The sequence below is a fragment of the Lepidochelys kempii genome, chromosome 2, assembly GCF_965140285.1.
Source record: "Lepidochelys kempii isolate rLepKem1 chromosome 2, rLepKem1.hap1, whole genome shotgun sequence".
NCBI classification, from domain to species: domain Eukaryota; kingdom Metazoa; phylum Chordata; order Testudines; family Cheloniidae; genus Lepidochelys; species Lepidochelys kempii.
The window spans coordinates 116805222-116831340 of record NC_136381.1 but is presented as its reverse complement, the minus strand read 5'-3'; the positions used below and the strand labels follow the sequence as shown (position 1 = coordinate 116831340).

The following is a 26119-nucleotide window of genomic DNA, read 5'->3' as shown; positions in this document are numbered from 1 at the left end:
CTCGGTTGCATGTATTTGCAGTAGCAGACCCTGCCTTTGTAGGTAGCTTAAAGAAAAAGAATCCTGTTCTAGGCTTGAGGTGAATGGAAGATTGGTGCAATGAATCATGGTTTTTTAAAATTAATATTTTTAGGCATACATGGACACGCTCCAAACTCAGTGGAGCTGGATTCTTCAGATCACCAAATGCATTGATGTGCATCTGAAGGAGAACGCAACATACTTTCAGGTGAGTTCTGGTGTTTGCAATAATAATGCTCTTTGTGAATCAGAAGTTTTATTCCTCTTCATTTATACTTCAAGCTTTGTATAACATTTTTTGAAAATGTCACATTTCAAAAACTCAGTTAGATTACTACCAACTTTGAGTAACATAAGACTCTGTTCTCTGGCCCTTCCTGGAGTAAAATTCCCATTGATTTCAGTGTGAGTTTTGCTCAAGTAAGAACTGCAGAATTAGGCCTGTTGATTTGACCAACAATTCATGGGAAGTCTGGCATTTCCCTTACTTCTGTAGTTGATTAAAAGCATGAACTTTGTCCCTAGGTACCTGAAAGCCATTTTTCCTATGTCCAAATCTTCATATATTCATATAGTTATGTATCAAGTACCAAGTAACATTATATTACTGTTTTATACACTGCACTTCTCCATAATGTAAATTGGGATTCTCATGTTAGATAATGATTCTGATTCCTTTTACTTGTGAAAATACCCATCCCTTCTTAAAGGAGTAGTTTTTGAGAGTTCTGTGTAACTGAAATCACAATCCTTCTTTGTAGTTTTTTGAAGAGGCCCAATCAACTGAAAACTACCTGAAGAACCTACAGGACTCTGTCAGAAAGAAGTACATATGTGATAAGAACATGTCACTCCAGAGCCTGCTGGAACAGATCAAAGAACTTGAGGTACTGTCACACCTTGCAGATTTCACTAACAAATTATGGGCCTGCTCCAATTGAAATCAATAGCAAAACTCTCATAGATTTCAGCAGAAGCAGGAGTGGGCCCATTTTGGGTACTAATGCATGCTGTTCTCTAGACTATAAGACAGAATGACACTACATTGGTGGATCTTTCTGGTGATATCTCTCATGTGGGTCAGCATCATTTGAATTTGTATTTCAACACTTCATAGGCAACTTGCTGAACATTGCGTTATGTAATATAGTGTGGGCCCAGCTCATTTCCAGGTGTAAGGCATGCTAGAAAATAGAGAGAACAGACATCAGATGAATCTGTAGGCATCAAAACGGATTCTCTTCCTTCCCCTCCCAAAGAAGTATAATATGCTTAATAAAGCATCTAACACATAATTTTATATTATAATAGCCTCCTTGGCAAATCTTAAGACTTGAATCTATATTTGACTTAAATGTTCATCAGGAGCTGGTCATACAGTCCTGACTTACTCCTTATTCAGAGAAAACAGCCAATTATTTTAATGGGTGCTTGCCTGAACAAGAAGAGGGTGAAGATTCAGGGTGCTATTGTTTTGATTCTGAGAGCATGCATAGTGTGCTATGCCCCAGGCTTTTGCACTTCACTTTAAACAAGTCATAGATCTGGATAAAACACTATGGGATGCCTCAGTAGCTGGCAGAGCTGTAGAAATACTTGAATTCACTTACAGCCTTTTTTTAAAAAAATGACAGTTTTTTCATAGATCAAATCCCGGTCCCATTGAGGTCAATAGAAGTTTTGCTGCTGACTTCAGGGAGAGCCAGATGTGGGCCATTGTGACATTAATACAGATGTGCAAAGAGTGTTTTTTTTTTAATGACGTGTTAAAATACAATTTACCCTTCCAGAATGAACGAGAGAAAATTTTGGAATACAAGAGGCAAGTGCAGAACTTGGTGAATAAATCCAGGAAGATTGTGCAGTTGAAGCCTCGTAACCCAGACTACAGGAGTAACAAGCCCATTATCCTCAAGGCCCTGTGTGACTACAAACAGGATCTGGTAGAGTACTCATTACAGACTGAGAATGAACACTATAAAAAGTAGAGCTGACCAAATAATTCCCAATGATTCACTGATCTGATTATTGTAACCCTTTAATTCTCTCTTGGTCAAGATTTGAATGGATTTGAATCTTTCCGAATAGTTTGCTCAAATATTCGTAACTGTACCGTGTCACTTTGTTGTTATTGGTCAGAGAGATTGCATGCTCTTGTTTCTGTCCCCTGTTTGGATGAATTCACAATTTGTCCTGGAGCAGATATTTGCACATGCAAATGTTAAGTTCCTCTGTGGATCAGAGGGCCAGCGCAAGGTTCTCCACACCACTCAAATGCTGGATAGGAGCTGATGGGGAACTGCAGGTGTAGCAGCCATCGAAGGGTGCCTGAACAGCTTTGCATGCTGTAGAAAGGGTCTCCACACCAGCCCTAGACCTGTATTCATGACTGCCCAGTGCCTGAGTAATTGGGCTGTACATTGGAGAGGTGTGTTTGAGGGCAAACAGAGGGAGGAATCTTCCCCTCCTGGATATGGAGGGCAGTGGAGATGCATTGTGGCCATGACTGCAGCCTCAGGGTTGCAGGAGCTCCTGGCCGACATGGATGGTGGATCTGGGTAATTATGGCCCACGAGCACGGTGCTTTGGGAAATGCCAGTGAGGCACTGGGTCTCCTTATGCCACCATAGGAAGTGGGTTAAAGCCACAGATACTGCCCACCTCCCCCCCCTGGTCTGTCTGTCTTGCCTAGAAAACCATATTTTGCTTAAACGTAAGCAAAATATTTTAAAAAATAATTCTCCTGCTTTACTTACAGAAAACTGTGCGTAAAGGAGATGAATGCATACTGAAGGACAACACTGAACGCAGCAAATGGCTTGTGACTGGCCCAGGAGGAGTGGATATGCTGGTGCCATCTGTCAGTCTTATTATTCCTCCTCCTAATCCATTAGCTGTGGATCTTGCTACTAAGTGAGTTACTGACAAGGTTCTGAATATTTTGCCTAGGTTTGGGAAGAGTCTGTTTAAAAAGCCCTGCTTTATAATTTGTGCCCGATGAGGCACAGGAGTAAAGGATCAGGCCCCTTATTTGTAGAAATTCACCCCATGGGTGAAACTTGGTGCATACTAAGACCATTTAAAAATCAAATTGAAAAAGAAATGTTGTCTGTCTACATCCCTGCTCCCTAACAATCTCAGCTGCCTTGGAGCCATTGGCAAGTGACACAGATTAGAGCGGACCACAGGCTACTCTAACTTGTGCCGGGGATTGGTCTGGTGTGAAGCAGCTGTAGGATTGGGAACTTCCCCCTGACAGCCACACTGAGTACTCCTGGAGTGAGTAGTCCTGTGGATCTGGCCTGGAGAGTCTGAATAGTCTTCAGCCAAAACTTTTTGTGGCCTTTGCTGGTTTGTGTCACACTTCTAACAACATCACTTTAATGTGGCCTGCATGAGATGGGGGAAAAATGGATTGTGCCCCTTTTTGGCTGCTTCATCAAACGTAAAAACCTTCTTCCTTTTCACTAGTAGCTTCACATGTCCTTGTGATTAAAATACATTGTAGAACTTGAAATACTACCTGTAAATTAATTTGTATTTTCTGGTTTAAAAATAAGCAAAAGCTAATTGACAGGGCTCATTTCTAGTAACAGGACAGTCTCAGCACACAGCTAGACAGGCTGACTGGAGTTTCTCAAACTTATGTGTCTGTGATGGGCAGGAGGCTTAGAAGTTCTAACGTGGGGTTTCTCAGACTGGGGTTTGGGACCCCTCCGGGGGTTGCAAGGTATTATATGGGGGGTCCCGAGCTGCCAGCCTTCACCCCAAACCCTGCTTCGCCTCCAGCATTTATAATGGTGTTAAGTATTTTTAAAAAAATGTTTTTCATGTATAAGGGGGGTAGCTCTCAGAGGGTTGCTGTGAAAGGGGTCACCGGTACAAAAGTTTGAGAACCCCTGTTCTAACTGATGGTGAAATCTCTTTTCCTGTCTCAGGATTGAGCAGTACTATGAAGCTATTCTGGCTCTGTGGAACCAGCTGTACATCAACATGAAGAGTCTGGTGTCCTGGCACTACTGCATGATTGACATTGAGAAAATCAGGGCTATGACTATTGCTAAGGTGGGTATTCAATTGGCCTTCACTGTGGCGGACCAGTGGTGCTCAGCCTTTCCGTACGGCTATGCCAGTTGACTAGACTTCTTGCTAGGCCAAGCAGTGCTCGCTATGTCCGGTTCAGCTGTCTCTCTAACACACACTAGGATGTGGGGAGCTCTGAACTCCCAGTACGGTGATTTAGAACAGCCTAAACTCTATCCCTGGTTACAGCATGCACATTAGTTAGAGCCTTGCATGAATACAAAAATTTGGATCCACATCAAATTCATGAACTGCGAAGGTGGTAAACAATACAGATATCCTTGGATATAAAGCAGATAGACACGGATTTGTAGAGCTCTGCACATTCATATGGTAGGAGGACTGGGGTCCAGAACAGCGATTCATCATTAAAGTGGGCCAAAGCTCAGAAAATCAGTCTCCAAAAGCCTGAAGTACTCGTCTTGCCACTGACCACACATACTATCCTGGCACTGGTGTCACGTGTAGTCATGTCTAGACCCACTGTCTTAGACTTTGTTGTGCAAGGGACTATAGAGAGAAACCCTTTCATTCTATTAATGGAGAAGCAAAACACATTCCTATTTGACTGTGGAAGGGATATACTGGAAGATTAGCAAGTGGGAAAGTTTGCCTTGTGGGTCCTTTCATAGCCCCCTCTCCATTACGTACTGCTGGTACTGACAGGTGCTGAGGTGTGAACAGCAGACCCATCAAGTTACATTCACTCTCTGGCTGCCAAAGTTTGGTGGTATCTGCTCTACAGAGCACTCACTTTCAATTATAGAGAGGCTGGGGAACTTCATTCTAAAGTGTGCATCCGCCATGGTTTCATAGCACAGCTAGGCTAACATTTCCTGGTAATTTAACTTCTCATTAGCCTGATCCGGTGGTTCCATTTTTAACAATTTCTGCATCTTTGTTGTAGCTGAAAACAATGCGCACAGAAGATTATCAGAGAATCATAACTGATCTGGAGATCCATTACCAAGAATTCCTGAGGAACAGTCAAGGCTCAGAGATGTTTGGTGATGATGACAAACGGAAAATCCAGACTCAGTTCACTGATGCTCAGAAGCACTATCAAACCTTGGTTATACAACTGCCGAATCAACAACGGCCGCAGCAACAGCAACAACAGCAAGGTTTGTCTGGGGTTTTTTTTAGCGATTAAAATTTTTTTTTTTCCCCATGAAAATATTTATTATGTTTAAGCTCTCTCTTCGGCTAGGCCTGATCCAATGTCATTTAAAACCAATAAAAAGACTCCTGTTGACTTCACTGGGCACTGGATTGGGGCCCTACAGGCACAGGAGTAATTTAAGAAAATCCCCTTAAGATGCGTGCCTAAGAACCTCTATTGCTTAGCCCAAGAAAACAAAACTGCATATGCAATAGTTTGCACAGAGGAACAAATTGTGTTCTCAGTTACACTGGTGTGAATCTGAACGTGTCCTGGCAAAGTCCGTGGAGATGCTGTGGGTTTGCACCAGCACAAAGGAGAGCAGAAGTTAGCCCATATTGCAGATTTACAGTGACCAGAAAGTAAAACCTCGTTCTTGCATTTTTTTTTTTTAATATAGCCTTTTCTTTGTGGCCCCTGATTTTTTGGTTTGTTCTTATTATGGCTGCATAAGAATAGATGAAGGATTGGGATCTTAGTTCCACAAGCCAAATGAACTGTTAGGTGACATTGTCATTGCCTTGACTTTGCATGTTAGCTCTTTGACAGGTTTCCTATGCCAATGGTTATCTCCCAATATGTTCTACAGTGATAACTGAAGTCACTCAGGTGGATGCATCAAAACAAGTTCTAATTAATGAAAGAAACCGGGAACTTGAGAAGCAGGAGGCCTGGCTGCTGACTGAACTCCAGAAACTTCGTCGGCAAATAGAAATCTGCGAGATGCGTATGGTGCAACGAACCCCGCTCAGAGTGGATCAGGGGGCTTCCCACAATTTTTCAGTCAAAGTAAATGAGTTAGAGGTAAGTGCAGATGTTTTTTCCCTGAGCCTTTCAGTCCCAGTGTGAACATTTCCAGTAGACTTTGCTGTATTGCATTCCAGATCAGCTAGGAAATAGCTAAATCCTATTCTTTTCTCTGAGTGTTTGTGAGCGTAATTGAGAGAAGACATTTTTCGAGTGGGAACTAAATATAGTTCTCTGGATTGGATTTTCATTCTTCTCTTGCGGGATTAAACAGAAAGAGTTGACAATCTGAGAAGCAAACTCTGTTGCACTAGATGCAGGCCCCCCTGGACCGTAGCAGAAGTTCACGTTTTGCACACATGCAAAAGCAATGTTAACATCTTCCTGCACAGATAATCCCGGCCATAGGCAGCTGTAATCTGTGTGAAATGCAGACTGCATGCTCCATGTTTATAGGCTCTGTCCCTGAATTCTCCTTCCATTGCTTTGCCTGCAGCAGACCTCTGGGCTACAAACTCCAAAGGGGAGAATGGATCAGAAAAGCGACCCCTGGCAGTTCCGCTCCTGACCATGACTTTTTGGTCGTGTGCCTGTTCATAACCTGAATTGGGCCCATTGTGTAATGATTAAAAATATGACCCGCTTCAGTTAATTGTATTAGACTGTACTTCAGAGTCCCCTTCATGCAAGATCCCGCAGTGGCTCAGAAAGCGATTAGAAAAGAAGCTGGTTTTCTTTTTCTGAACGGACCCATTTTTCAAGGGTGAAATCCCCCAGGGGCATGGAGGCTGCAGAGGCCTCCAGAAAAGCAGGACCATGGCAGTGCTGCTGTAAGGGTTGGGCAGCGCCGAAGCAGGCACTGTTGTTGGTCCCTGTAGAGATGAACTTCATGTAGCCCAGCGTAGAGCAGGAGGGGCTTGGGGGAGGAGTGGCCAGTGGTTCTACAATCTTTGTGCTTGTGCATAAAAGTGAATAGAGCCCTGCCTAGAGGTAATAGGTGAGTATTATTAATGCAAGTTGAGGACACTACTTTAGTCCTCACTCAGATCCATTCGATCAAGTGAAATATTTTGGAGGGAAGATTAGTGGCATATACAATGCAGAGTGTTCATCTAGCCACGAGAAATGTATCTGCATAAAACAGACATTTCGGTCTCTTTCATCAGGGTATACAGAATGATTCACAAACAATGGCCGACACCCTCAACAAGCATAAGGACTTGCTGCCCAACTTCAGAGGCTCTGAAAAGTATGTCTATTTGCAGTTGGAGATAACTAACTTGTTTCAGAAACTGGAAAATATTAATGGTGTCTCTGCCGGCTACTTAGACAGGTGAGAAAATAAGTTTTATAACAGCAAATCATGAACTTTAAACATTTTCCTTTCTCTTAGCTAGTCCCATAAATCCCATAGATTCCCTTAGTCCAGAAATCTGCTTTTGTTTATCAGTAAAAAAGTTGTTTTATGTAGGGCCTTTCATATGAATATGTAACAAAGCACTTCCTAGAATTAATATTCTAGGTCTTGATCCTGCATAGTGGCCTACGTGGGTTGGCCCATACGCCTATGTGGACTTCCATCTCTGTTTCTGAAAGAGTCTGGTGTAGCAGGGTTTTATTTTATGTCACAGGCTCCCCCTTTTGACTAATAAGATATAGTGAAATTATACTGGGTTTAGTGCATGGATGCTGGGTGATGCTGGTGGCCTGTGATATCCAGTAGATCAGACTAGATGATCTGGTGGTTCCTTCTGGCCTTAAACTCTGCTCCTGTAAAACCAAACAACATAATTTTCCTGCATAAGTTATAATGGATTTATTTTGGGTCACGTTTATTTATTGCAGTTTGAATGCACTGAGATCGCTGCTCCAGGTTCTTCTACAAGCGGAAGATGTGATCAAAGTTTTTGAAGTCAGACTTACTGAGGAGGAAACGGTTTCTTTGGACCTTGACAAAGTGGAGGCTTACCGAGCCTGTCTGAAGGTGAGAGGTTAAATGCCTGCTGAAGTGCTGTATTTCCTGAAATTCCAAAGACGCTGGAGAGGAGAGATCCTCAGCTGGTGTAAATCGGCATAGCTCTGTTGACTTTCAGTGGAACTATGCTGATTTATGCCAGCTGAGGTTCTGGTCCTGTGGTGTTTAGAAAGCTTCACAGGGTGATATTTTAGCTTTCCTGACATCTCAGATGTGACCAGTTAAATCATAGTGTTGTGTTAGCCTGTGACCTGGTCCTGCAACGGCGCTTACCTCAGTTCTTCCACTGAGAGTTAGGCACATGCCACCCCTCAGCTGCAGGGTTGGATCCTAAATGAATAGGTATCGTTGGCTTTGACAGAAAATAGTTTGATTAAATGCTTTTACAGCAAGAGATTATGAATATGTATGGATCCTGGTGTATCTGTTAGGGATGTTTTTCACACACTAAAATTATATTTTAGATTCCTGGTAACTTTCAGGAATAAACCCTGTGGGGGCGTGGGGTGAGAGGGGACGCCGATGGTTCACTGAGTAACAGGGTTAGGGTCTCCTAGATTTACTCCCCAAATACCTCTTCTTAATCAGTCTTCTAACTGAAGATGTCTGAAGAGTGCATGTTTGTCCATAGCGGATGAGCTACGCTTCTGAGACATGATTGTGCAAACTAGGGACGAGCGGCAGCCTTTATTATGAATTTATTTGGATTTGATATCTTTTGTAGGTTTAAGTTACTCGCAGTGGACCAGGTCCATAAGTGGAGCAACTGCTTTGCGCTTCACTGTGGGTAGAATCTGGCTATAGAGCCAATTTACCTGGCATTGGGATGATCGCCCCGCAGTAAAGTCATCTTCTAGTAGAGTATACATTCCTATGCTGCTCTTCCGTCCCACTGCTGGTGTAGTGGGAAAAAGAGGCTGTGGTCAGAGCAAAGGGGGCAGTTGGGGTGCCCTTACACCACACCGATCCACAGCTGTAGTTTCAACCATTTGCAGCCGTTGTAATTTAGAGCAGCCCCAAGGCTACTTGCACTTTCACCCAGAGACCACCATTGAATAGAGCAACCCTAGGATTGGGGGAGTGCAACAATATGCAGTTTGGTGACACCTCAAATTTATTGTTATTAGATTTTTATTTTTAATGCATGATCTTCTGTAGTGGTTTTTTAAAAGTCTACTATAAAACTAATTAAAGAAAAAAGTCTGGTCATTGTTTTAAAGATCCGCAAAGAGGTTGTTACTTTTTATCTAACTGTATTTAAAAAAAAAAGAAAAAATTTGACGGTATTGTGACCTGATCCTGCAGAGGTTCCATGTACAGATAAGTCCTCTGAAATTAAATGAGACTTTCAGATGTAGAACAATTGGAAGAGCAGGCCAGACCCTTCACATTTAAAATCCACCCTTTACCATTTAAAGGAGCCGAGATGGTAGTCACAGACAATGAGAGCTCAATTCAAGAAAGTACTTGTGAACATGCTTATTTTTAAGCACATTCTGAAGTCCTGTTGACATCCATATGGTTCAGTGCTTTGCTGAATCAGGGCTGAAATGCCAAAACCAACCCTTATAACGCAGTATACATACTATAGAAGGTCAAGACCTGGTGGGGAACTAAATGTTTCATTGTTTTCTCTCACATCCAGAAAATGAAAATAGACCTAAACCAGAAAAAGTCATTGCTGAACGCCCTGGAATCTGAGCTGCAGAAAACAATGCAAATCCACTCGCAGTCTAGCCAGGCTTATGTCCTCTATGATTTGGACCTGACAAAGTACACTGACAAAGTCAACCAGCTAACAGACCGTTGGCACAGGGTAGAGAAACAGATAGACCACAGGTTTGTCTATATTTCCTAATGGTTCTCTTTCCTTCTTCTCTCTCTCCCCCCCCCGTCCTTGATACTGTGATAATCATCATGTTGTAGTTAGAAGGAAAACACTGAGCTGATGTAACCAGCGTTCTGGGAATTTTGGTGGTCTCTGCGTAGAGCTTGGTTTTTTGGCAATGGGAGAATTGTCAAAATAATAGGCTAAGCACACTTTAAAGGACACTGCTGGGTAGGACAGGCCCAAAATGTCGAGTTTCGTTGCGGGAAGGGAAAGACTTTATATAACCTAATAAGGAAATAAATGTTTTTAGAATTTTTTTTTTAATGTCACTAAAAATAGTTGACTGTTTGGATTTAAAACATTCCCATATAGTGTTTTGCCACTTGAATACTGCAACACTGTGCTAGTGTGTGAGAGCCAGAAAATGACACTGACTAGAAAAAATGAAACTGATTAATCTGTATTCATTGTTTAGGTTGATTAAATTGAAAAAAAAAAATTGAACAGCATAAGGAGTAAAAAGGAAATTACATTTTTTTAAATAATATTTCACTTTTAATATATTAGAGTCAAATCCTGAAGTTGTTACTTCAGGCAGTGGTGCTGGAACAATTTTTACAGTGGGGGTACTGAAGGTGGAAACCGTGTATTTGGGTGGTGGTTGTTACTACTTCAAGCCAGGGGGTGCGGTAGCACTTCCAGCACTCCTAGTTCCAGCACCGATGACTTCAGGCCAAATTCTGCTCTCGATTACAGTAAACAAGCTTATGCTGATGTAAATCTAGGTAACTGCATCAGTGGTCCTGATTCTTGTCATACTGAAGGTCTGATCAAACCCTTGCTTCCTCCCCCTGCCACCCCGTGGGCCCCCCCCCCCCAAAAAAAATTAATAGGAGTCTCTCCAGTGACTTTAGTGGGAATTAGATCAGGCACTTATATGGTATCCTCGCACAACAGTTAGGCAGCAAAATCCATATGGAGCAACTAAATAAGTGGTCTGATTTTTAGAGGTGCTGAGAACTCACAATTTGCAGTGACATCTGAAAATAAGAGCAGTTATTTAGGTACCTAAATATGGGTTTAGATGTGAATTTCAGCATACAAATTTGAATATTTTGACCTTAAATCTTCTTTCTGCAGCTGCTATTGTTTTACCTCTTGTAATAATGAGCACACAGAGATGGGATTGTTTTAAACATTTGAAAATTTGCAAAAAATGAGACTGTACTCTTCACATTGATGGTTTTTCTTTGTTTTTTCTAGATCATGGGATCTAGAAAGACAGGTCAAACAGCTGAAAACTTACCGTGATTTATACCAGGCTCTGAACAAATGGATCTGTGATGCGAAGCGCAGGCAAGGTGCTATTGAATCTGTGAAATTAGGAGATTGCAATGCCATCATGAGATATTCACATGAGCAGAAGGTACGTGGCACCTTACTGCAGTGTTTTCAGTGAACCAGATTTTTAAAATGTATAATTGTGCAGCAGTGTTGTCTTCATAGTAATAGCCTGTTTTGAGTTAGAAAATATTTGCATCAGCAAAAAACCAAAAACAAGCCGCAGGCAAAAGGGTGCCTCAGGGTATGTATGGCGTTAGTTGAAAAGTTGATTAAACTTAGCCACTTGAGAAATGCAGCAACCATCCTGAAACGCTCCCCATAAGTGACTTATTACTATTCTGAAATGGTGTTATACCTAAATATGGAAAACAAACTCTTGCCACTTCCCTCTTTGGGACGGTGACTTCAAAAGCTTTCTTTCAAAACTCGCGATTGTATGCACGGCTGTCATGCAAGTTGGTCTCTCTATGGTCTACTGATATCCAGTCCATGTACCGAGTCTTTGCCTCCCACTCTGTTGTCTTCCATGTGCGATTATTGCAAGGGCCATCCTACCACTATAACTCTTAGGTCCTAACATGGGAATCAGACTGACCTGTGTATTTTCTTGGCATTATTCATAAGTATGACATTGTTAGGGTTGTTACTTTTATGGTAACTGTCATCCTATAAATAAGGTAGATAACTGACCATCAGAAAGGACATTAGAACATATAGATTGGTCAGAAATCCATTCTGGAAGTACTGTCCTCCAGCTCTTAAAATACGGTGATTGCCACAACCTGAGTCCTCGCTGGTGAGTTGAGTGTTTAGAAATACCAGGTATTTCTGTGCCAACTCATCCCTGCTCAAGTAGAGTCTAATTTTGCTCTCTCAAAATTTCCAGCCTATTTTCGGGGGTGGGGGGAAGCCTGGAGCCCAGTGTGCCTCATAGAATTCAGGGTCAGGAATGGTTTTGTCCTTAAAGCATTCAACTGGGACTCAGAAAGGCTAGGTTCAATTCCTGTCTCTGCCACTGATTTTCTATGTGACTTTGATCAAGTCACCTACAGCCAGACTATGAAGCTCTTCCTCATACTGGTGAGCACTTACTGTCACAAGTAGTCCCATTGAAATCCACAGTACTACTCGTGAGTAGCTGCTCACCATTGTGTGTAGGGTTTCACAGTTTGACCGCCAATCTATCTGTGCCTCAGGGCAGGTCTATGCTACAGCCTAAGTTGATCTAATGTACATCGCTTAGGGGTATGAAAAAGCCCCTCCCCCTAAGTGACACAAGTTTTGCACTGTCCACACTGGCGCTATGTTGGTGGGAGACGCTCTCCTGCTGACATAGCTTCCGCTTCCCACCGAAGTGGAGTACAGATGCTCCCCGACTTACGCAATCGTTCCGTTCCAGAAAGCCTTGCATAACTCGAATTTTGTGGAAATGTATACACGACCATTATGCAAAAAAACAAAACAAAAAAAACCACCCAACCACACAGAAAATACCCCCCTATTTCTAGTTTACGGAACTTTTTCTGTGAGTGCGGATTTGCATAAGTTGGGTCTTGCGTAGACCGGGGAGTGTCTGTAATTATGCTGACGGGAGAGTGTTCTCCTGTCAGCATAGTGTGTCTTCACCAGATGCTTTACAGCAGTGCAGCTGCGCTGACGTAGCGCTGTAGTGTTGACTTGCCCTCAGTTCTGTATAAATGGAGGGCACAAGGCAGTATTGCCATCCCTACAATTGTGCAGCACGCAGCCAAGGATTGAGCACAGACCCTCTTAAACTCCCACCCACCTTCTGACACTTCCTTACACATCACCTTTGAATGTAGTCCAAGGGAGTCGAATTGATGGAAGTTACGTGATAAGTACAGCTGGAAAATCAAGTAAAAAGAGGGTTTTTAATGGGTGTAAACTAAAGTCAGGCACTTCCCAAATCCTGAGGTCCTTACTCAGTTGTTACTAAGTCCTTAGGCAATGGGAGTTAGTCCGTGGAAGGCCTGAGTATCAGAGTGAAGATTTTAGGCTTAAGCCGTTTATGTTTCCAACATATTATATTGCAGTCACCCTTTCAAGAAAGTTACAGGCACCTGCTGCTCTCTTCAACAAGGGAGACTCTTGGCAAGTGGAAGTTCAGTAAGTTTTTTAAAATCTATTTTATTGTTTCCTGGACAGAACTTGCATAGTGAAATAACAGGAAAACGAGACAAAGTGGAGGAGGTTCTCAAGCAAGCGGATCTGTGTGCAGCTGCAATTAAGGTACACTTACTCCAGCACTTCAACAAGGAATGGCTTTTCACTATGTGGACCCCCTTCTGCAGTTTTCACTTAGCTCTTACTCAGGCAAAACTCCCACACTCGCTCCTTTTATACTGGACTGTATGTGAAGAAATTCCTCGTGTAAAGCACTTGGGGGAAGCAGAGCTTCCTGAAAGCAGTTTGTATATTTAGGGCCATCCCTTCCTTTCATCCCGGCATGCAGCTCCCACTGATGTCTGCTGGATTTCTGAAAGAGGATCAAAGGCACTATATATACAGACCTTCCACGTCACACATTAAAAGGGTGGGAATGGATGAGAAATCTGGGGCTCCTGGGTTGCTTTGGGAGGCAGGGCCAATGGCAGTGCAGATCAGGGAGGAGGAGGAGTATAGAATAGCCACAGAGGTCAAGAAAGGTCCACAGGGGACAATTCTGGTGATCTTTGGTGATCTTTCTATGTGGCTTGCCCTTGTCTCCATGTTTCTCCCAGCCCCATCTCCTGCTGTGCAGTAGTAGCTCTGTTGCATCTGGCAAGTGTTCACATCCTTTCTGTGCTGTAAGAAAGACACAGAGGAGGTTGTTCTGTTAATGTTCTAAGGCAGTGTTCTAATGTTCTCAACCTTTTTCTTTCTGCGGTCCCCCCACCAGGCTATGCAAACTCCACAGCCCAGCTGTGCCACAACTGTTTTTCTGCATGCGAAAGCCAGGGCCAGCATTAGGGCGTAGCAAGCAGGGCAGACGCCTGTGGCCCAACACCACACAGGGCCCAGTGAAGCTAAGTTGCTCAGGCTTCAGCTTCAGCCCCAGGTGGCAGAGCTTGGAGCGGCGGGGCTTCAGCTTTCTGTCCTGGACCACAGTGAGTCTAATGCTGGCCCTGCTTCGAGGACCCCCTGAAATCTGCTCACGGCCCCACTGGGGGCCTTGGACCCCTGGTTGAGAACTGCTGTTCTAGGGGACAAGGTGACAGAACAATTACGCCCAGGAGTCCTTCCACGTCACCTAACTAACCATGCCACCTCAGTCACAGAGCGACAAACACCTTTCCCCTCTGCGCAGTATGCGCACACGCTCATCTGAGTCTCCTCTGCAGCATTCAGGCTGATCAGATTCCCCCATACTCCATAAACAGAGGAGAGCATGTGGCCTTTTACAGCAATAAATACTTTGTGTACAGTTCTGAAAATCTGGACCAGGAGAGGTTTCTCAGCATTCATTAAAGATGCATTGTATTCTGTTCCCATCCTTACAGGATTATGAATTACTGGCTGCTTCCTACAGTTCAGGACTGGAAACGTTGCTCAACATACCTATCAAGAAGACTATAGTTCAGTCACCTGCAGGGTTGATTCTTCAAGAGGTACATTGCCTTTTCCCCCAAGATCCTTGTAAACTCTGTTTATTCACGTGAGCTGTTTCGGCTGAAACTATCCTGCTAGATACGCTGCTGAATCCTAATCACTAGCACTACTGTTGTTTAGGGTCTATAAGCATTTCTGTTAAGCCAGTCTAGACTCTGAAGGGAAAATCCTTTCCATCATGCCATGCCTGACTTGCCAAACTTTGTGCCAGAACGTTCCAGGGGGTTGAGTGGATGGATCCCCCTGTGGAGCAGCAACAGAGCTGCTCACACACATGTCTGTGTAGCTGATGGATCCACATTGTCATGGAGCCAACATCCCAATTCTTCCTTCTGGAATCCCCAAATCTCCTTTCACATCCTTGTGTAGAGAACCCCCTGTGCCGTGGAACTGCACCGGTTTCACTGTGTCCAAATCCCCCTTTTGGATGCAGAAAATGAGAGAGACAAGTTCTTTGACATCATCACTGCTTCACTGTAAGAAATGTTACATTCCATTATACATCAAAAAAAGTTAGAAGCCGCCAAGATGTTCTATTTGTAATGTTTAACTTCAGCACGTCACCACTGAATAGATAATGTGGTCACAAAGCATTTTTGAATCTGTGCTTTTTAAAATAAAATTAGAAGTGTGAAACCTTCCTCTCTTATCCTAGGAGCAGAGCTGAGATCAGTGGCTGAAATATAGAAGTATTGTTTCATTAAATCTCCCTAATCAGGTCTTAGGGCAGGATAGGGATATCCTCTCCATTTTACAGGTGGGGCACAGAGAGGTTAAGGGTAAAATTTTCAAAAGTGCCTAAGTCACTTTTCAAAATGGAACTTAGGTTCATTAGTCACTTAGGTGCTTTTGACACTTTTTTACCTGAAGTGACTTGCCGCAGTCACACAGGAAATAAATGGTGATGTGGGGAACTGAACCCAGGATTTCACACCACGTCTGCAGTGGGGCAAATGGATCTTGGAAAAAAGAGGCATAGCCTTCTCAGAAAGGGGCATTTTCACTTCCCAAAGTCTCCTAGGGTAATTGGGAGGAATTTGAAGGCAGAGAATTATCTCCACACTCTCTAAATTGATGTTTCTTGTAATATATTCAAACCATTTAAAAAAAATCATGAGATCCTCTCTGGTCTCATACAGCTTTCTAATATAGACTGACCATAGTTTTATTTTTATTTTCCAGGCTTCAGAAATTCAGTCGCGGTACATAGAGCTTCTTACAAGATCAGGGGATTATTATAAATTCTTAAGTGAAATATTAAAGAGCATGGAGGATTTGAAGGTAACCTGTTTGTTTTATTTCTGGTACTTTTACATTGTCACCACAGTATCCGACAGCAAGGTATCACTGGTCAAAAGCTTTTTCCCATAGTGAAATGCAAAACAAAGTATTGAAAAGGAAAAAGCATCCTGGATTATATCAACAGCAAGCTAATTAATCCTCACAACACACTTCTGAAGTAGGTAAATAAATTCCATTCTCCCCGTTTTCAACTTGGGGTAGTGACTTGCAGGGCCAATTTTGAGGTGATGTAGAAACTGGTGTATATTAGACTTACACGTGAGGTGGTAATATCAAAAGTACCCAGCATTGGCCTATTAGGTCAACCCTGACTACTTCTGCAAACCTCACACCCATTCTGTGGGCCTGAGTCTGATTTTATGTCCTTTTTGCAGTGTTGATTCCACTGATTTTTAGTGGTGTTACTGCTGATGTGATGCATCATGGTGAGACCAGAATCAGGCCCAATTCAGAGGTCACGTGTGAGGAATGTAAGATATATGTAGGAAAGTGATTGGTTGCAAATATAGTGAGCCCATTAAAATGAGCTTATTTAAGGGCACGTGTGCTTTTTGGGTACACCATCTCTGAAGGAGCTCCCTGGAGCACGGGGAATGTGCCCACTTCTACGCTTCTTTAACGGCATATAATCCACTCACTCTGCTATACTAATCCTGTTCTACAGGCCGTGCAGACAGCTGGGATCCTACCTCCACCCTACCCATCTTTTGGGGCACTGTGCACCTCCGGGAGAGGGGGGTATGAATCAGGCTAAGATTTTGTCATGGATATTTTTAGTAAAAGTCAGACGGGTTATGGGCAATAAAGAAAAATTCATGGAAGCCCGTGATCTGTTAGTGACTTTTTTTTTTTTACTGAAAATATCCGTGGCAAAATCAGGTGTGGGGTTCCCACATCACCCCCAGTGGCTAGACAGCTGTAGGGGCCTGCTCGGAGCTCCAGGGGCTCCCATTCCCTGTGCGGGCTCAGAGCTCCAGGGTCCCCCTGCTGACGCCTGCAGCAGGAAGCTCTGGGGTACCCCCACTGCCCCTGGCAGCTCTGGGGTATCTCTGCCAGGTGGCAGAGGGGACCCTGCAGCTCCTGGTCGCCGCGGGCTGAATTCATGGAGGTCGCTGGAAGTGACAGATTCCGTGATCTCCATGAAAGAATTGTAGCCTTAGGTATGAACAATGTCAATAGCTAGTAAATTCCGGGTAGAGGGGAATTTAAATGTGTTTGAAGCTAAGATATTTCATTCATTCCCAACAGCATGTAGCATTGGGAGCTTTGATGTTACCAAAACAAAAAGCCAAATTTTGCCACCCATACTCACATCAGGTAGAATCTTATTCTGGAAATCATCCTATTGATTTTACAGAGTAAGGTATTACTCGGTGTGAAGATGGGTATCTGAATCTGTCCTGATGTGATTAAATAAAAGTCTTGTGAATTGTTGGGCATGTCCCTTACAGTTGTTGTTGGTTTTTTAAGGTGTAATTCATGGGATGGGTTCAAACTAGTTATCACAGCCCATTTTTTCAATTTTGATCCCACAGATGAAAACCACTAAAATTGAAATGTTAGAAGAAGAGCTCAGGCTTGCCAGAGATGCAAATTCTGATAATAGCAACAAGTATAAATTTCTGGAACAGAATCTGCAGAAGTTCCAGGTGGACTGTTCCCAGCTCAAAGCAAAGCTCATGAGTCTGGAGGAGTTGAAGAGACAAGCTGAGATGGATGGCAGTTCTGCTAAGCAAAATCTGGACAAATGCTATGGTCAGATAAAGGATCTCAATGACAGGATAACAAGACTGACTTATGAGATTGAAGATGAGAAAAGGAAAAGGAAGCAGATGGAGGATAGATACGAGCAGCAGAAAAATGACTATGACCAACTGCAGAAAACAAGACAAAATGAGAAAGATAGCCTGAGCTGGCAAAAGTTAGAGTCTGAGAAGTTCATCAAGGAGAAGGAGTACGAGATAGAAAAGTTAAGGGTTCTTCTCCAGGATGAAGGCGTACGGAAGAGGGAATATGAAAATGAGCTGGCTAAGGTAAGGAACCAGTTTAACGAGGAGATGAGTAATTTAAAGAACAAGTATGAGACTGAAATTAATATTAAGACAACCACAATCCATCAGCTAGCTTCCCAAAAAGAAGATGATACAAAAAGTCTCAGAAACCAGTTGGATAGACTGGCAAGGGAGAACCGAGACCTTAAAGATGAGATTGTGAGACTCAATGATACCATTTTGCAAACAACAGAGCAACGAAGGAGGGCAGAAGAAAACGCTCTTCAGCAGAAGGCCTGTGGTTCTGAAGTGTCACAGCAGAAGCAACAGCTGGAGCTGGAGCTGAAGCAGATAATTCAGCTGCGTAATGAAGACAACTCAAGGTACAAGCAGGCTCTTGAGGAGGCTGCATTAACTATTCAGGAAAAAACTAAGGAGCTAGAAAGATTAAAGATTCAGCTTCAGGAAGAGGCTAAAAGCCAATGGCAACTTGAAAATGAACTGGCTAAGGTAAGGAACAATTTTGATGAGGAAATTATTAGTTTAAAAAACAAGTACGAGACCGAAATTAATATCACCAAGACTACAATTCACCAGATTACTGTGCAAAAAGAAGAGGACACAAATAGTTACCGAACACAGCTTGACAATGCCATGCGAGAAAATAGGAATTTGTGTGAGGAAATTAGGAGACTGAAAAACACAATAAGTCAGACAACAGAGAACCTTAGAAAAATAGAGGAAAGTGCTCAACAGCAGAAAGCAACTAGCTCAGAGATCTCCCAGAAGAAACATCAAGTGGAGGTTGAGCTAAAACAGGTCATTCAGATGCACTCTGAAGAAAGCATGCGATACAAGCAGTCACTTGATGATGCTGCAAAGACCATTCAGGAGAGAAACAAAGAGATTGAAAGACTGAGAAAGTCGTTTGAAGTGGAAACAAGTAAAAGGAAAGACTTAGAGGAGGAAAATAAACAATTACAAAGAGTTCAGTTTGATCTGCAGAAAACTAACATCAGTGCGACAGAGACGATCAACAAACTGAGGATCCAGGAACAGGAACTGACACGACTGAAAATTGAATACGAAAGAATTTCACACGAGAAAAAAGGGAAGGATCAAGAAAGTGCAAAGTTCCAAAGCACTGTAAAAGACTTGCAGCTCCAGAAACATAAACTGGAAGAGGAACTTTGTAGGCTGAATAAAAATGCAATGGAGGAGTCTTCCAAGAGGAAGAACGTAGAAGAGGAATTAGAAAGTATGAGGAGATCTTTCAGAGAGCAGTCCGTTAAAATCACCAATCTCACTCAGCAGATAGAGGAAGTGTCCATTGTAAAGAAAAGGAGTGAGAATGACCTTAAGCACCAGAGAGAGTTACTAGATGGTCAAGTAAGAGAAAAGCAGAGATTCATGGAGGAGATAAGAAAATACACATCTGAGCTTGAAACTTTAAGCCACCAGTTGGTTCAAGAGCAGGAACACTTAAAACAGGCTCACCTCCGAAATGAGCACTTACAGAAAGCTACTGAGGACAAAAGCAGGAGCCTGAATGAGTGCAAAATAGAAATTGAAAGACTTCAGTCTCTCACTGAGAATCTTACCAAGGAGCACTTGATGTTAGAGGAAGAGTTGCGCAATTTAAGATTGGAATATGACGATGTAAGAAGGGACAAAAGTGAAGCTGATGGTGAAAAAAATGCTACTATTGCTGAACTAAAGAATCAGCTCCAAACAAGCAGCAAGCAAACCCTGGAACTTCAGGGGCTGATTACTGATTTACACAGAGAAAGGGAAAATTTGAGACAGGAAATTGAAAAATTCCAAAAGCAGGCTCTAGAGGTATTCACAAATATTTGATCACGACTTTACTGTTTCTCCAATGTTCTAATTGACTCCAATGGCTTTTTGAATCCATTTAATTTACTCTTTGTCGTTTAATTATAATGGAGATTAATTTCCCTTTTACATTTGATTTTTAAAATGGTCAGATCCTGGCCCCTTTTCTAGCTCCTCTGCACCCCTGAAGCAGTGTCAATGGGCTATAAAGCAGTCTTACCCGTCCAGCTGAGGACTTCCCCCAGGGTGAGGGAAACTCTAGCTCCGTACTAATCCCCCCATTTTACAGCCACAGGGGAAGAGGGAGTACCTGGATTGCCACTGTGTTTCAACTCTGCCCCATAGGCTGTTTACTCCTTGGGGACTGTTTCATCCAGCACAAGTGAAAGCAGTCCGGAGACTGTTGTAAATTGCAGCAGGTGCTGAACCAGCTGCTAGCCCCAGAATTGAGGAGCTGCAAAAGTGGCTTAAGAGACTTTTCCCCCTCTTCTCAAGTGGGTTGAGTATATCTTTGGCTGCAGCTAAGGATTAAGGGTAAAATCTTCAAAAGTGCTTATGTGACTTAGAAGCTTAAGTGTCATTGCCTTTCAATGGGACTTGGTACTAAGCCACTTAGGCTCTTCTGAAAATTTTATTCTGAGCCCATATTCCCCAAAATATCAATATATGATTACAGAGAAAATTTTAAAAGATCCGATTTTATCCTTCATTCGTTTGCTTTGTCACTTGCCAAAGAGCAGTTTATATTTATTATGTGTACAAGTGAGCATTTATGAAACCCTATCTACTGAGCAGGTTTGAATCTACATATGCTACATTACTATATATATATATATATATATATATATATATATATATATATATATATATATATATATAACAGAACAAATCCACATCTGTTTTGCTTTGTTTTCCAGAAAGTAATTCTTCCTTACAATCTGTGTGTTTTTTATGTATATGGTTGAATATCTGTGTAAATAAATATATTATGTATACACCACTATATTACATGATATATTTATGCATGCATATGTAACTATGAAATACATAGTTATGCTATGCTATCTGTCAAAATAAAAACATCCTTCATAACTCTGCCACTTTGCAGTTTTATTTCTGTGCTTACTTCAAAATATTTTTCTATTACTTCCATGATTTTCCCTATGCTTACTTTCTGTAATCTTTTACTCTTACCATCCTCGGTATTTGTCTTTTGATTCTGTTCTCAGCATCGTTCTTTCCCTTTGTTTTTCTCTTAAACTGATAATATTGTTTCTCTCTTTTTTTTAATAGAGTCTCTGTATCTATCGATCTGTCTATGTCTCTCTCTAGACAGAAACACACACACACACACACACACACACATATTTATTACATACATAGTTTATTTAATTTAATACAGTTGATGCATATAGGGTATGCATTCTATATATCTGTGCATGTGTGTACGCATATGTTAAGTGGCATTAAATGCATTAAAATTTAAAGAAATTCAAGTAAAAATATTTGGAACTGAAGAAAATAAAAAATATGGACAAGAAGAGGAGGCATAAGTAAATGGAGCTATGCCCATTTTCACCAGCTGAGGATCAGGCCCTTGATGTGTCTGTGTACACTGTACATATATAGTATGAGTAGTCGTAAAAATGTAGTCAGAAGGTAACTGATCACCATAAAACCAAGGCTTCCCTAACCCACAGACAGAATTAAAAACAAGACGGTTAAGAGGGGATGCAGTACAGTCTATAAGCGAAAAGTAGGTATGAGGCACTATGTGCTAGGTGGTAACAGGAATGTTTTCAGAGAAGGTATCCATGTATATTAAAACATATTCATAGTCTTGGATACAGCATAGGGATATTCCGAAGGTTTTCCAGTGCCAATATATGATAGATTAAATTATGGAAGAGGATAAAGAACATCGTAAGTGGGAATTATAACATTTTTCTCTCTCAATTTTTTGCTTTTTAAATTTTAGGCATCCAACAGGATTCAAGAATCCCAAAGTCAGTATACTCACATTATGCAAGAAAGGGAGACCCTGCTGATAAAAATAAGTACCTTAGAACAAGACAGGGCAAGACTGCAGAGATTAGAAGAAGAGCTGAACCGTGCAAAGGTTACACTGGAATCAGAGTCTCGTTTGAAACAACGGCTGGAAAGTGAGAAACAACAAATCCTGAATGACTTAAATCAGTGGAAGAGCCAGTATTCCCGAAATGAAGAGACCATTAGAAAGTTTGAATCTGAGAGGGAAAAGAGTGAGAGGGAGAAGAATGCCCTGAGGATTGAGATTGAAAGGTTACAAATGGAGATCAAGAGGATTGAAGACCGATACAAGTGCAGATTGGAAGAGATCAGCTGCAAAAGCCAATCGGAGATGGATGCCGAGCGCCTCAGAATGCAAAGGGAGATTGAGAAATTTAAGTATCGCCCATGTGGGTCCCACAGATGTACTCAGACGGAAGAGGACTTTGCCATTGATCCTTCCAAATTGCTGTTTAATGGGCTGCGTAAGAAAATTACAGCAATTCAGCTCTATGAATGTCAGTTGATAGACAAAAGCACCCTAGATAAGCTCCTGAAGGGGCAAAGGTCAGTGGAAGAAGTTGCTGCTGACATTGAACCTTATCTTAGAGGGGTAGGGGCTATTGCTGGAGCATTTCTTACTCCAAAGGAGAAGTACACTTTGTTGGAGGCCAAACGGAAGCAGCTTCTTACCCCAGAAAACACAGTCCTGCTTTTAGAAGCCCAGGCAGCTACAGGAGGCGTGATTGACCCGCACAGAAATGAGTTGTTGACTGTGGACAGTGCGATTGCGAGAGACCTGATTGATTTTGATGACCGAGAACAAATCTATACAGCAGAGAAGGCTGTTACGGGATTTAAAGATCCATTCTCAGGAAAAACAGTGCCAGTGTCTGATGCCATCAAGAAAAATCTGATTGACAGGGAAACTGGTATTCGCCTGCTTGAAGCCCAGATGTCTGCAGGAGGCATTGTTGACCCTGTCAACAGTGTTTTCTTGCCAAAAGATGTTGCTTTGTCTCGTGGGTTGATTGACAAAGACCTGTACAGAGTCCTGAATAACCCTCAAGGTGCTTCAAAGAATTTTATTGACCCTGCAACCAAGAAGGCGGTCAGTTACATCCAGCTGAGGGAAAAATGCAGGATTGAACCTCACACTGGTTTACTTCTCCTTCCCGTGCATAAGAGAAGCATGTCATTTCAAGGGATTAGGCAGCCCGTCCCCATAAGTGAACTGGTCAGCTCTGGAATTATTCAGGAATCAACAGCCTGTGATCTCGAAGCAGGCACAATTAGTGTGGAAGAAGTCAGTGACAGAATTAAGGATTTCCTCCAGGGCTCTAGTTGCATAGCAGGGATATACAATGAGGCCACTAAAGAGAAGCTTGGCATTTACCAGGCCATGAAAATAGGCCTGGTTAGACCGGGTACAGCCCTTGAACTTCTAGAAGCCCAAGCAGCCACTGGTTTCATAGTGGATCCTGTCAGCAATGCAAGGCTACCGGTTGAGGAAGCTTACAAAAGAGGCCTTGTTGGAATTGAATTTAAAGACAAACTTCTCTCCGCTGAAAGAGCGGTCACAGGGTACAAAGACCCCGAAACAGGAAATATCATCTCCTTGTTCCAGGCAATGAATAAGGAGCTCATTGAGAGAGGCCATGGCATTCGTTTGCTAGAGGCTCAGATTGCCACTGGGGGAATCATTGACCCCCAAAAAAGCCACCGTTTGCCGGTTGACGTGGCATATACACGTGGTTACTTCAATGAAGAGCTCAGCTTAATTCTCTCAGACCCGAGTGATGATACGAAGGGTTTTTTCGATCCTAACACCGAAGAAAATCTGACCTATCTGCAGCTGAAAGAAAGGTGCATAAAGGATGATGCAACAGGGCTCTGTCTTCTCCCCCTGAGAGACAAGAAAAAGATGGTGCAAACTTCACAGAAGAACACACTTAGGAAACGCAGGGTTGTCATCGTAGATCCAGAAACAGACCGGGAAATGTCCGTGCAGGAGGCATACAATAAAGGCCTCATAGATTATGACACCTACCTGGAACTTTCTGAACAGGAGTGTGAGTGGGAAGAAATAACTATTACAGGGTCAGATGGAAGCACAAGAGTGGTCCTTGTGGACAGGAAAACAGGCAATCAGTATGACATTCAGGAGGCTATTGATACGGGTCTTGTTGAAAGGAAATTTTTTGACCAGTACCGTTCTGGAAACTTGAGCCTTACGCAGTTTGCAGACATGATTTCCTACAAGAATGGTGGCGATGAAGTATTTAAGCATGAGTCAGTAACTAAATCTCCCACAGTGCTGAGTGTCAGGAGTTCTTCAGTGAGAAAGAGTGGTTCTTTTTCAGCACCCCTGGAGGAATGCAGCCCCATTGCAGCCATATTTGATACTGAAAACTTAGAAAGAATCTCCATTTCAGAAGCTATACAACGGGGCATTGTTGACAGCATTACAGGACAGCGGTTGCTCGAAGCTCAGGCTTGCACAGGAGGCATAATGTGCCCTACCACAGGCCAAAGGCTTTCACTTCAGGATGCAGTTGCTCAAGGCATCATTGATCATGATATGGCCACACGGCTCAAGCCAGCTCAGAAGGCCTTCTTAGGGTTTGAAGGCTTAAAGGGTGGCAGTAGAATGTCAGCAGCAGAGGCCGTGAAGGAAAAGTGGCTGCCTTATGAGGCTGGTCAGCGCTTTCTTGAATTCCAGTACCTCACTGGAGGCCTCGTCGATCCAGAAGTGCGTGGAAGAATAAGTACGGAGGAAGCCATTAGGAAAGGATTGATTGATGGGCGGAATGCTCAGAGATTGCAAGACACTAACAGCTATACCAAAATTCTGACCTGCCCCAAGACCAAGCTGAAAATATCCTACAAAGATGCAATGAGTCGATCAATGGTGGAGGACGTCACTGGGCTGAGACTGTTGGAAGCTGCTTCTGTTTCGTCCAAAGGCATCTCTAGTCCCTATAACGTCTCCTCTGCCCCTGGCTCCCGCTCAGGCTCCCGCTCAGGCTCCCGCTCAGGCTCACAAAGTGGATCCAGGAGAGGAAGTTTAGATGCATCAGCAAATGCTTCATATTCTTATTCCTATTCAACCTTCAGCAGCAGCTCTATTGGGCGTTAGTAGTCAGTTAACAAGTGTATCTGAATTTTAATTTCATTTAGATGAATCTGTATTACTTTCACTTAAAAACAAAACAAACTGGTGGTCATATTATTATTTGCTTGGGTGCAGTGACCTTGCTGGAAAATAAAGTCATGCCCAAAATAAATCATAAAGTCTTTTCTGGGTGTGATTAACTTCTCTACTCTTAAAAAAATCTGTAAAATGTTTTGGGTGTAGACTTTTGAAGAGAAGATTGCAGGACAGCAAAATGCAACAGTTATGAGTTTCATATTTTTTTAATGTTTGGATTTTTGATTAATCTCTTCCTGTATATTTTGCATGGGCTATTGTTTGCTTCTCCCATTTCCATACCCTCAAAATTGTAAGCTGATAACCAAGATCTGAAAATATTGTAATAGTTTCCTTTTTTCCCCAGCCTAGCCACTTTTATTTTATTTTTTATTTTATTTTAAGAAAAGTAGTTACATTGTGGATGGAAAATGCATTTCCTTATCAATCTGGATACTGTACTGTAACATGAGAAGCTGTATCCTCTTCCACAGATAATGTACTTGGTTGACTGTTCAATTATAACTTCATTATTGGGGGATATTATTAGCATGTACTTTTCTTTCACCATACTCTATATTTTTTACTCATTTTGCTTGTTCATTTTCCATGTAACATCAAAAAAGGCTGACTGCTGCATTCTGGCAATAAACTTTTAAACTTTTAAAGTATTTGTGGTTTATTTTAAAATTTAGACATGAACACAGCCTTGGAAGGAAGGGAAATAGAAAGAGCCTTTCTTTGCCAAAAATGAACAAATGTTTCCAGTGTCACAGTTACTGTACAAACTCATGACGTTAACTCTGAGTCTCAGGAACTTGTTTATGTCAGTCCTATTATCTTCATGAGCATAGAAAACTAAGCCTGCATTTTCCAAAAGAAAATAGAGACAACGTGAACTATGGCCCCATAAGCAGAAGGCCACTTTTCACATCTGATTGCAGTTAAGGACAGAAGAATTTTTTTTCTCCCACTAGTGATCCAACACCTGTTTGCAACT

The 26119-nt window shown here is 42.3% G+C and overlaps 1 protein-coding gene across 3 annotated transcripts in view; it reads left to right on the top strand.

Annotated features, from left to right (window-relative positions):
• The window catches only part of DSP (desmoplakin), a 49823-nt gene extending 24036 nt beyond the window's left edge, over positions 1-25787 (top strand). The window contains exons 9-24 of one of the 3 annotated variants that reach the window (XM_073332093.2): positions 134-229; positions 783-908; positions 1812-1964; positions 2780-2934; positions 3960-4086; positions 5012-5228; positions 5856-6070; positions 7180-7346; positions 7859-7997; positions 9634-9827; positions 11083-11245; positions 13330-13413; positions 14664-14771; positions 15955-16053; positions 17610-19904; positions 21880-25787. In XM_073332093.2, coding sequence (XP_073188194.2) covers positions 134-229; positions 783-908; positions 1812-1964; positions 2780-2934; positions 3960-4086; positions 5012-5228; positions 5856-6070; positions 7180-7346; positions 7859-7997; positions 9634-9827; positions 11083-11245; positions 13330-13413; positions 14664-14771; positions 15955-16053; positions 17610-19904; positions 21880-25068 — 7527 coding nt within the window. In that variant the 3' untranslated portion in view covers positions 25069-25787. The remainder of the gene's footprint in view (positions 1-133; positions 230-782; positions 909-1811; positions 1965-2779; positions 2935-3959; positions 4087-5011; positions 5229-5855; positions 6071-7179; positions 7347-7858; positions 7998-9633; positions 9828-11082; positions 11246-13329; positions 13414-14663; positions 14772-15954; positions 16054-17609; positions 19905-21879) is intronic. The other 2 variants (XM_073332094.2, XM_073332095.2) reach the window with 2 other exon arrangements.
• Positions 25788-26119: the final 332 nt, after the last annotated feature.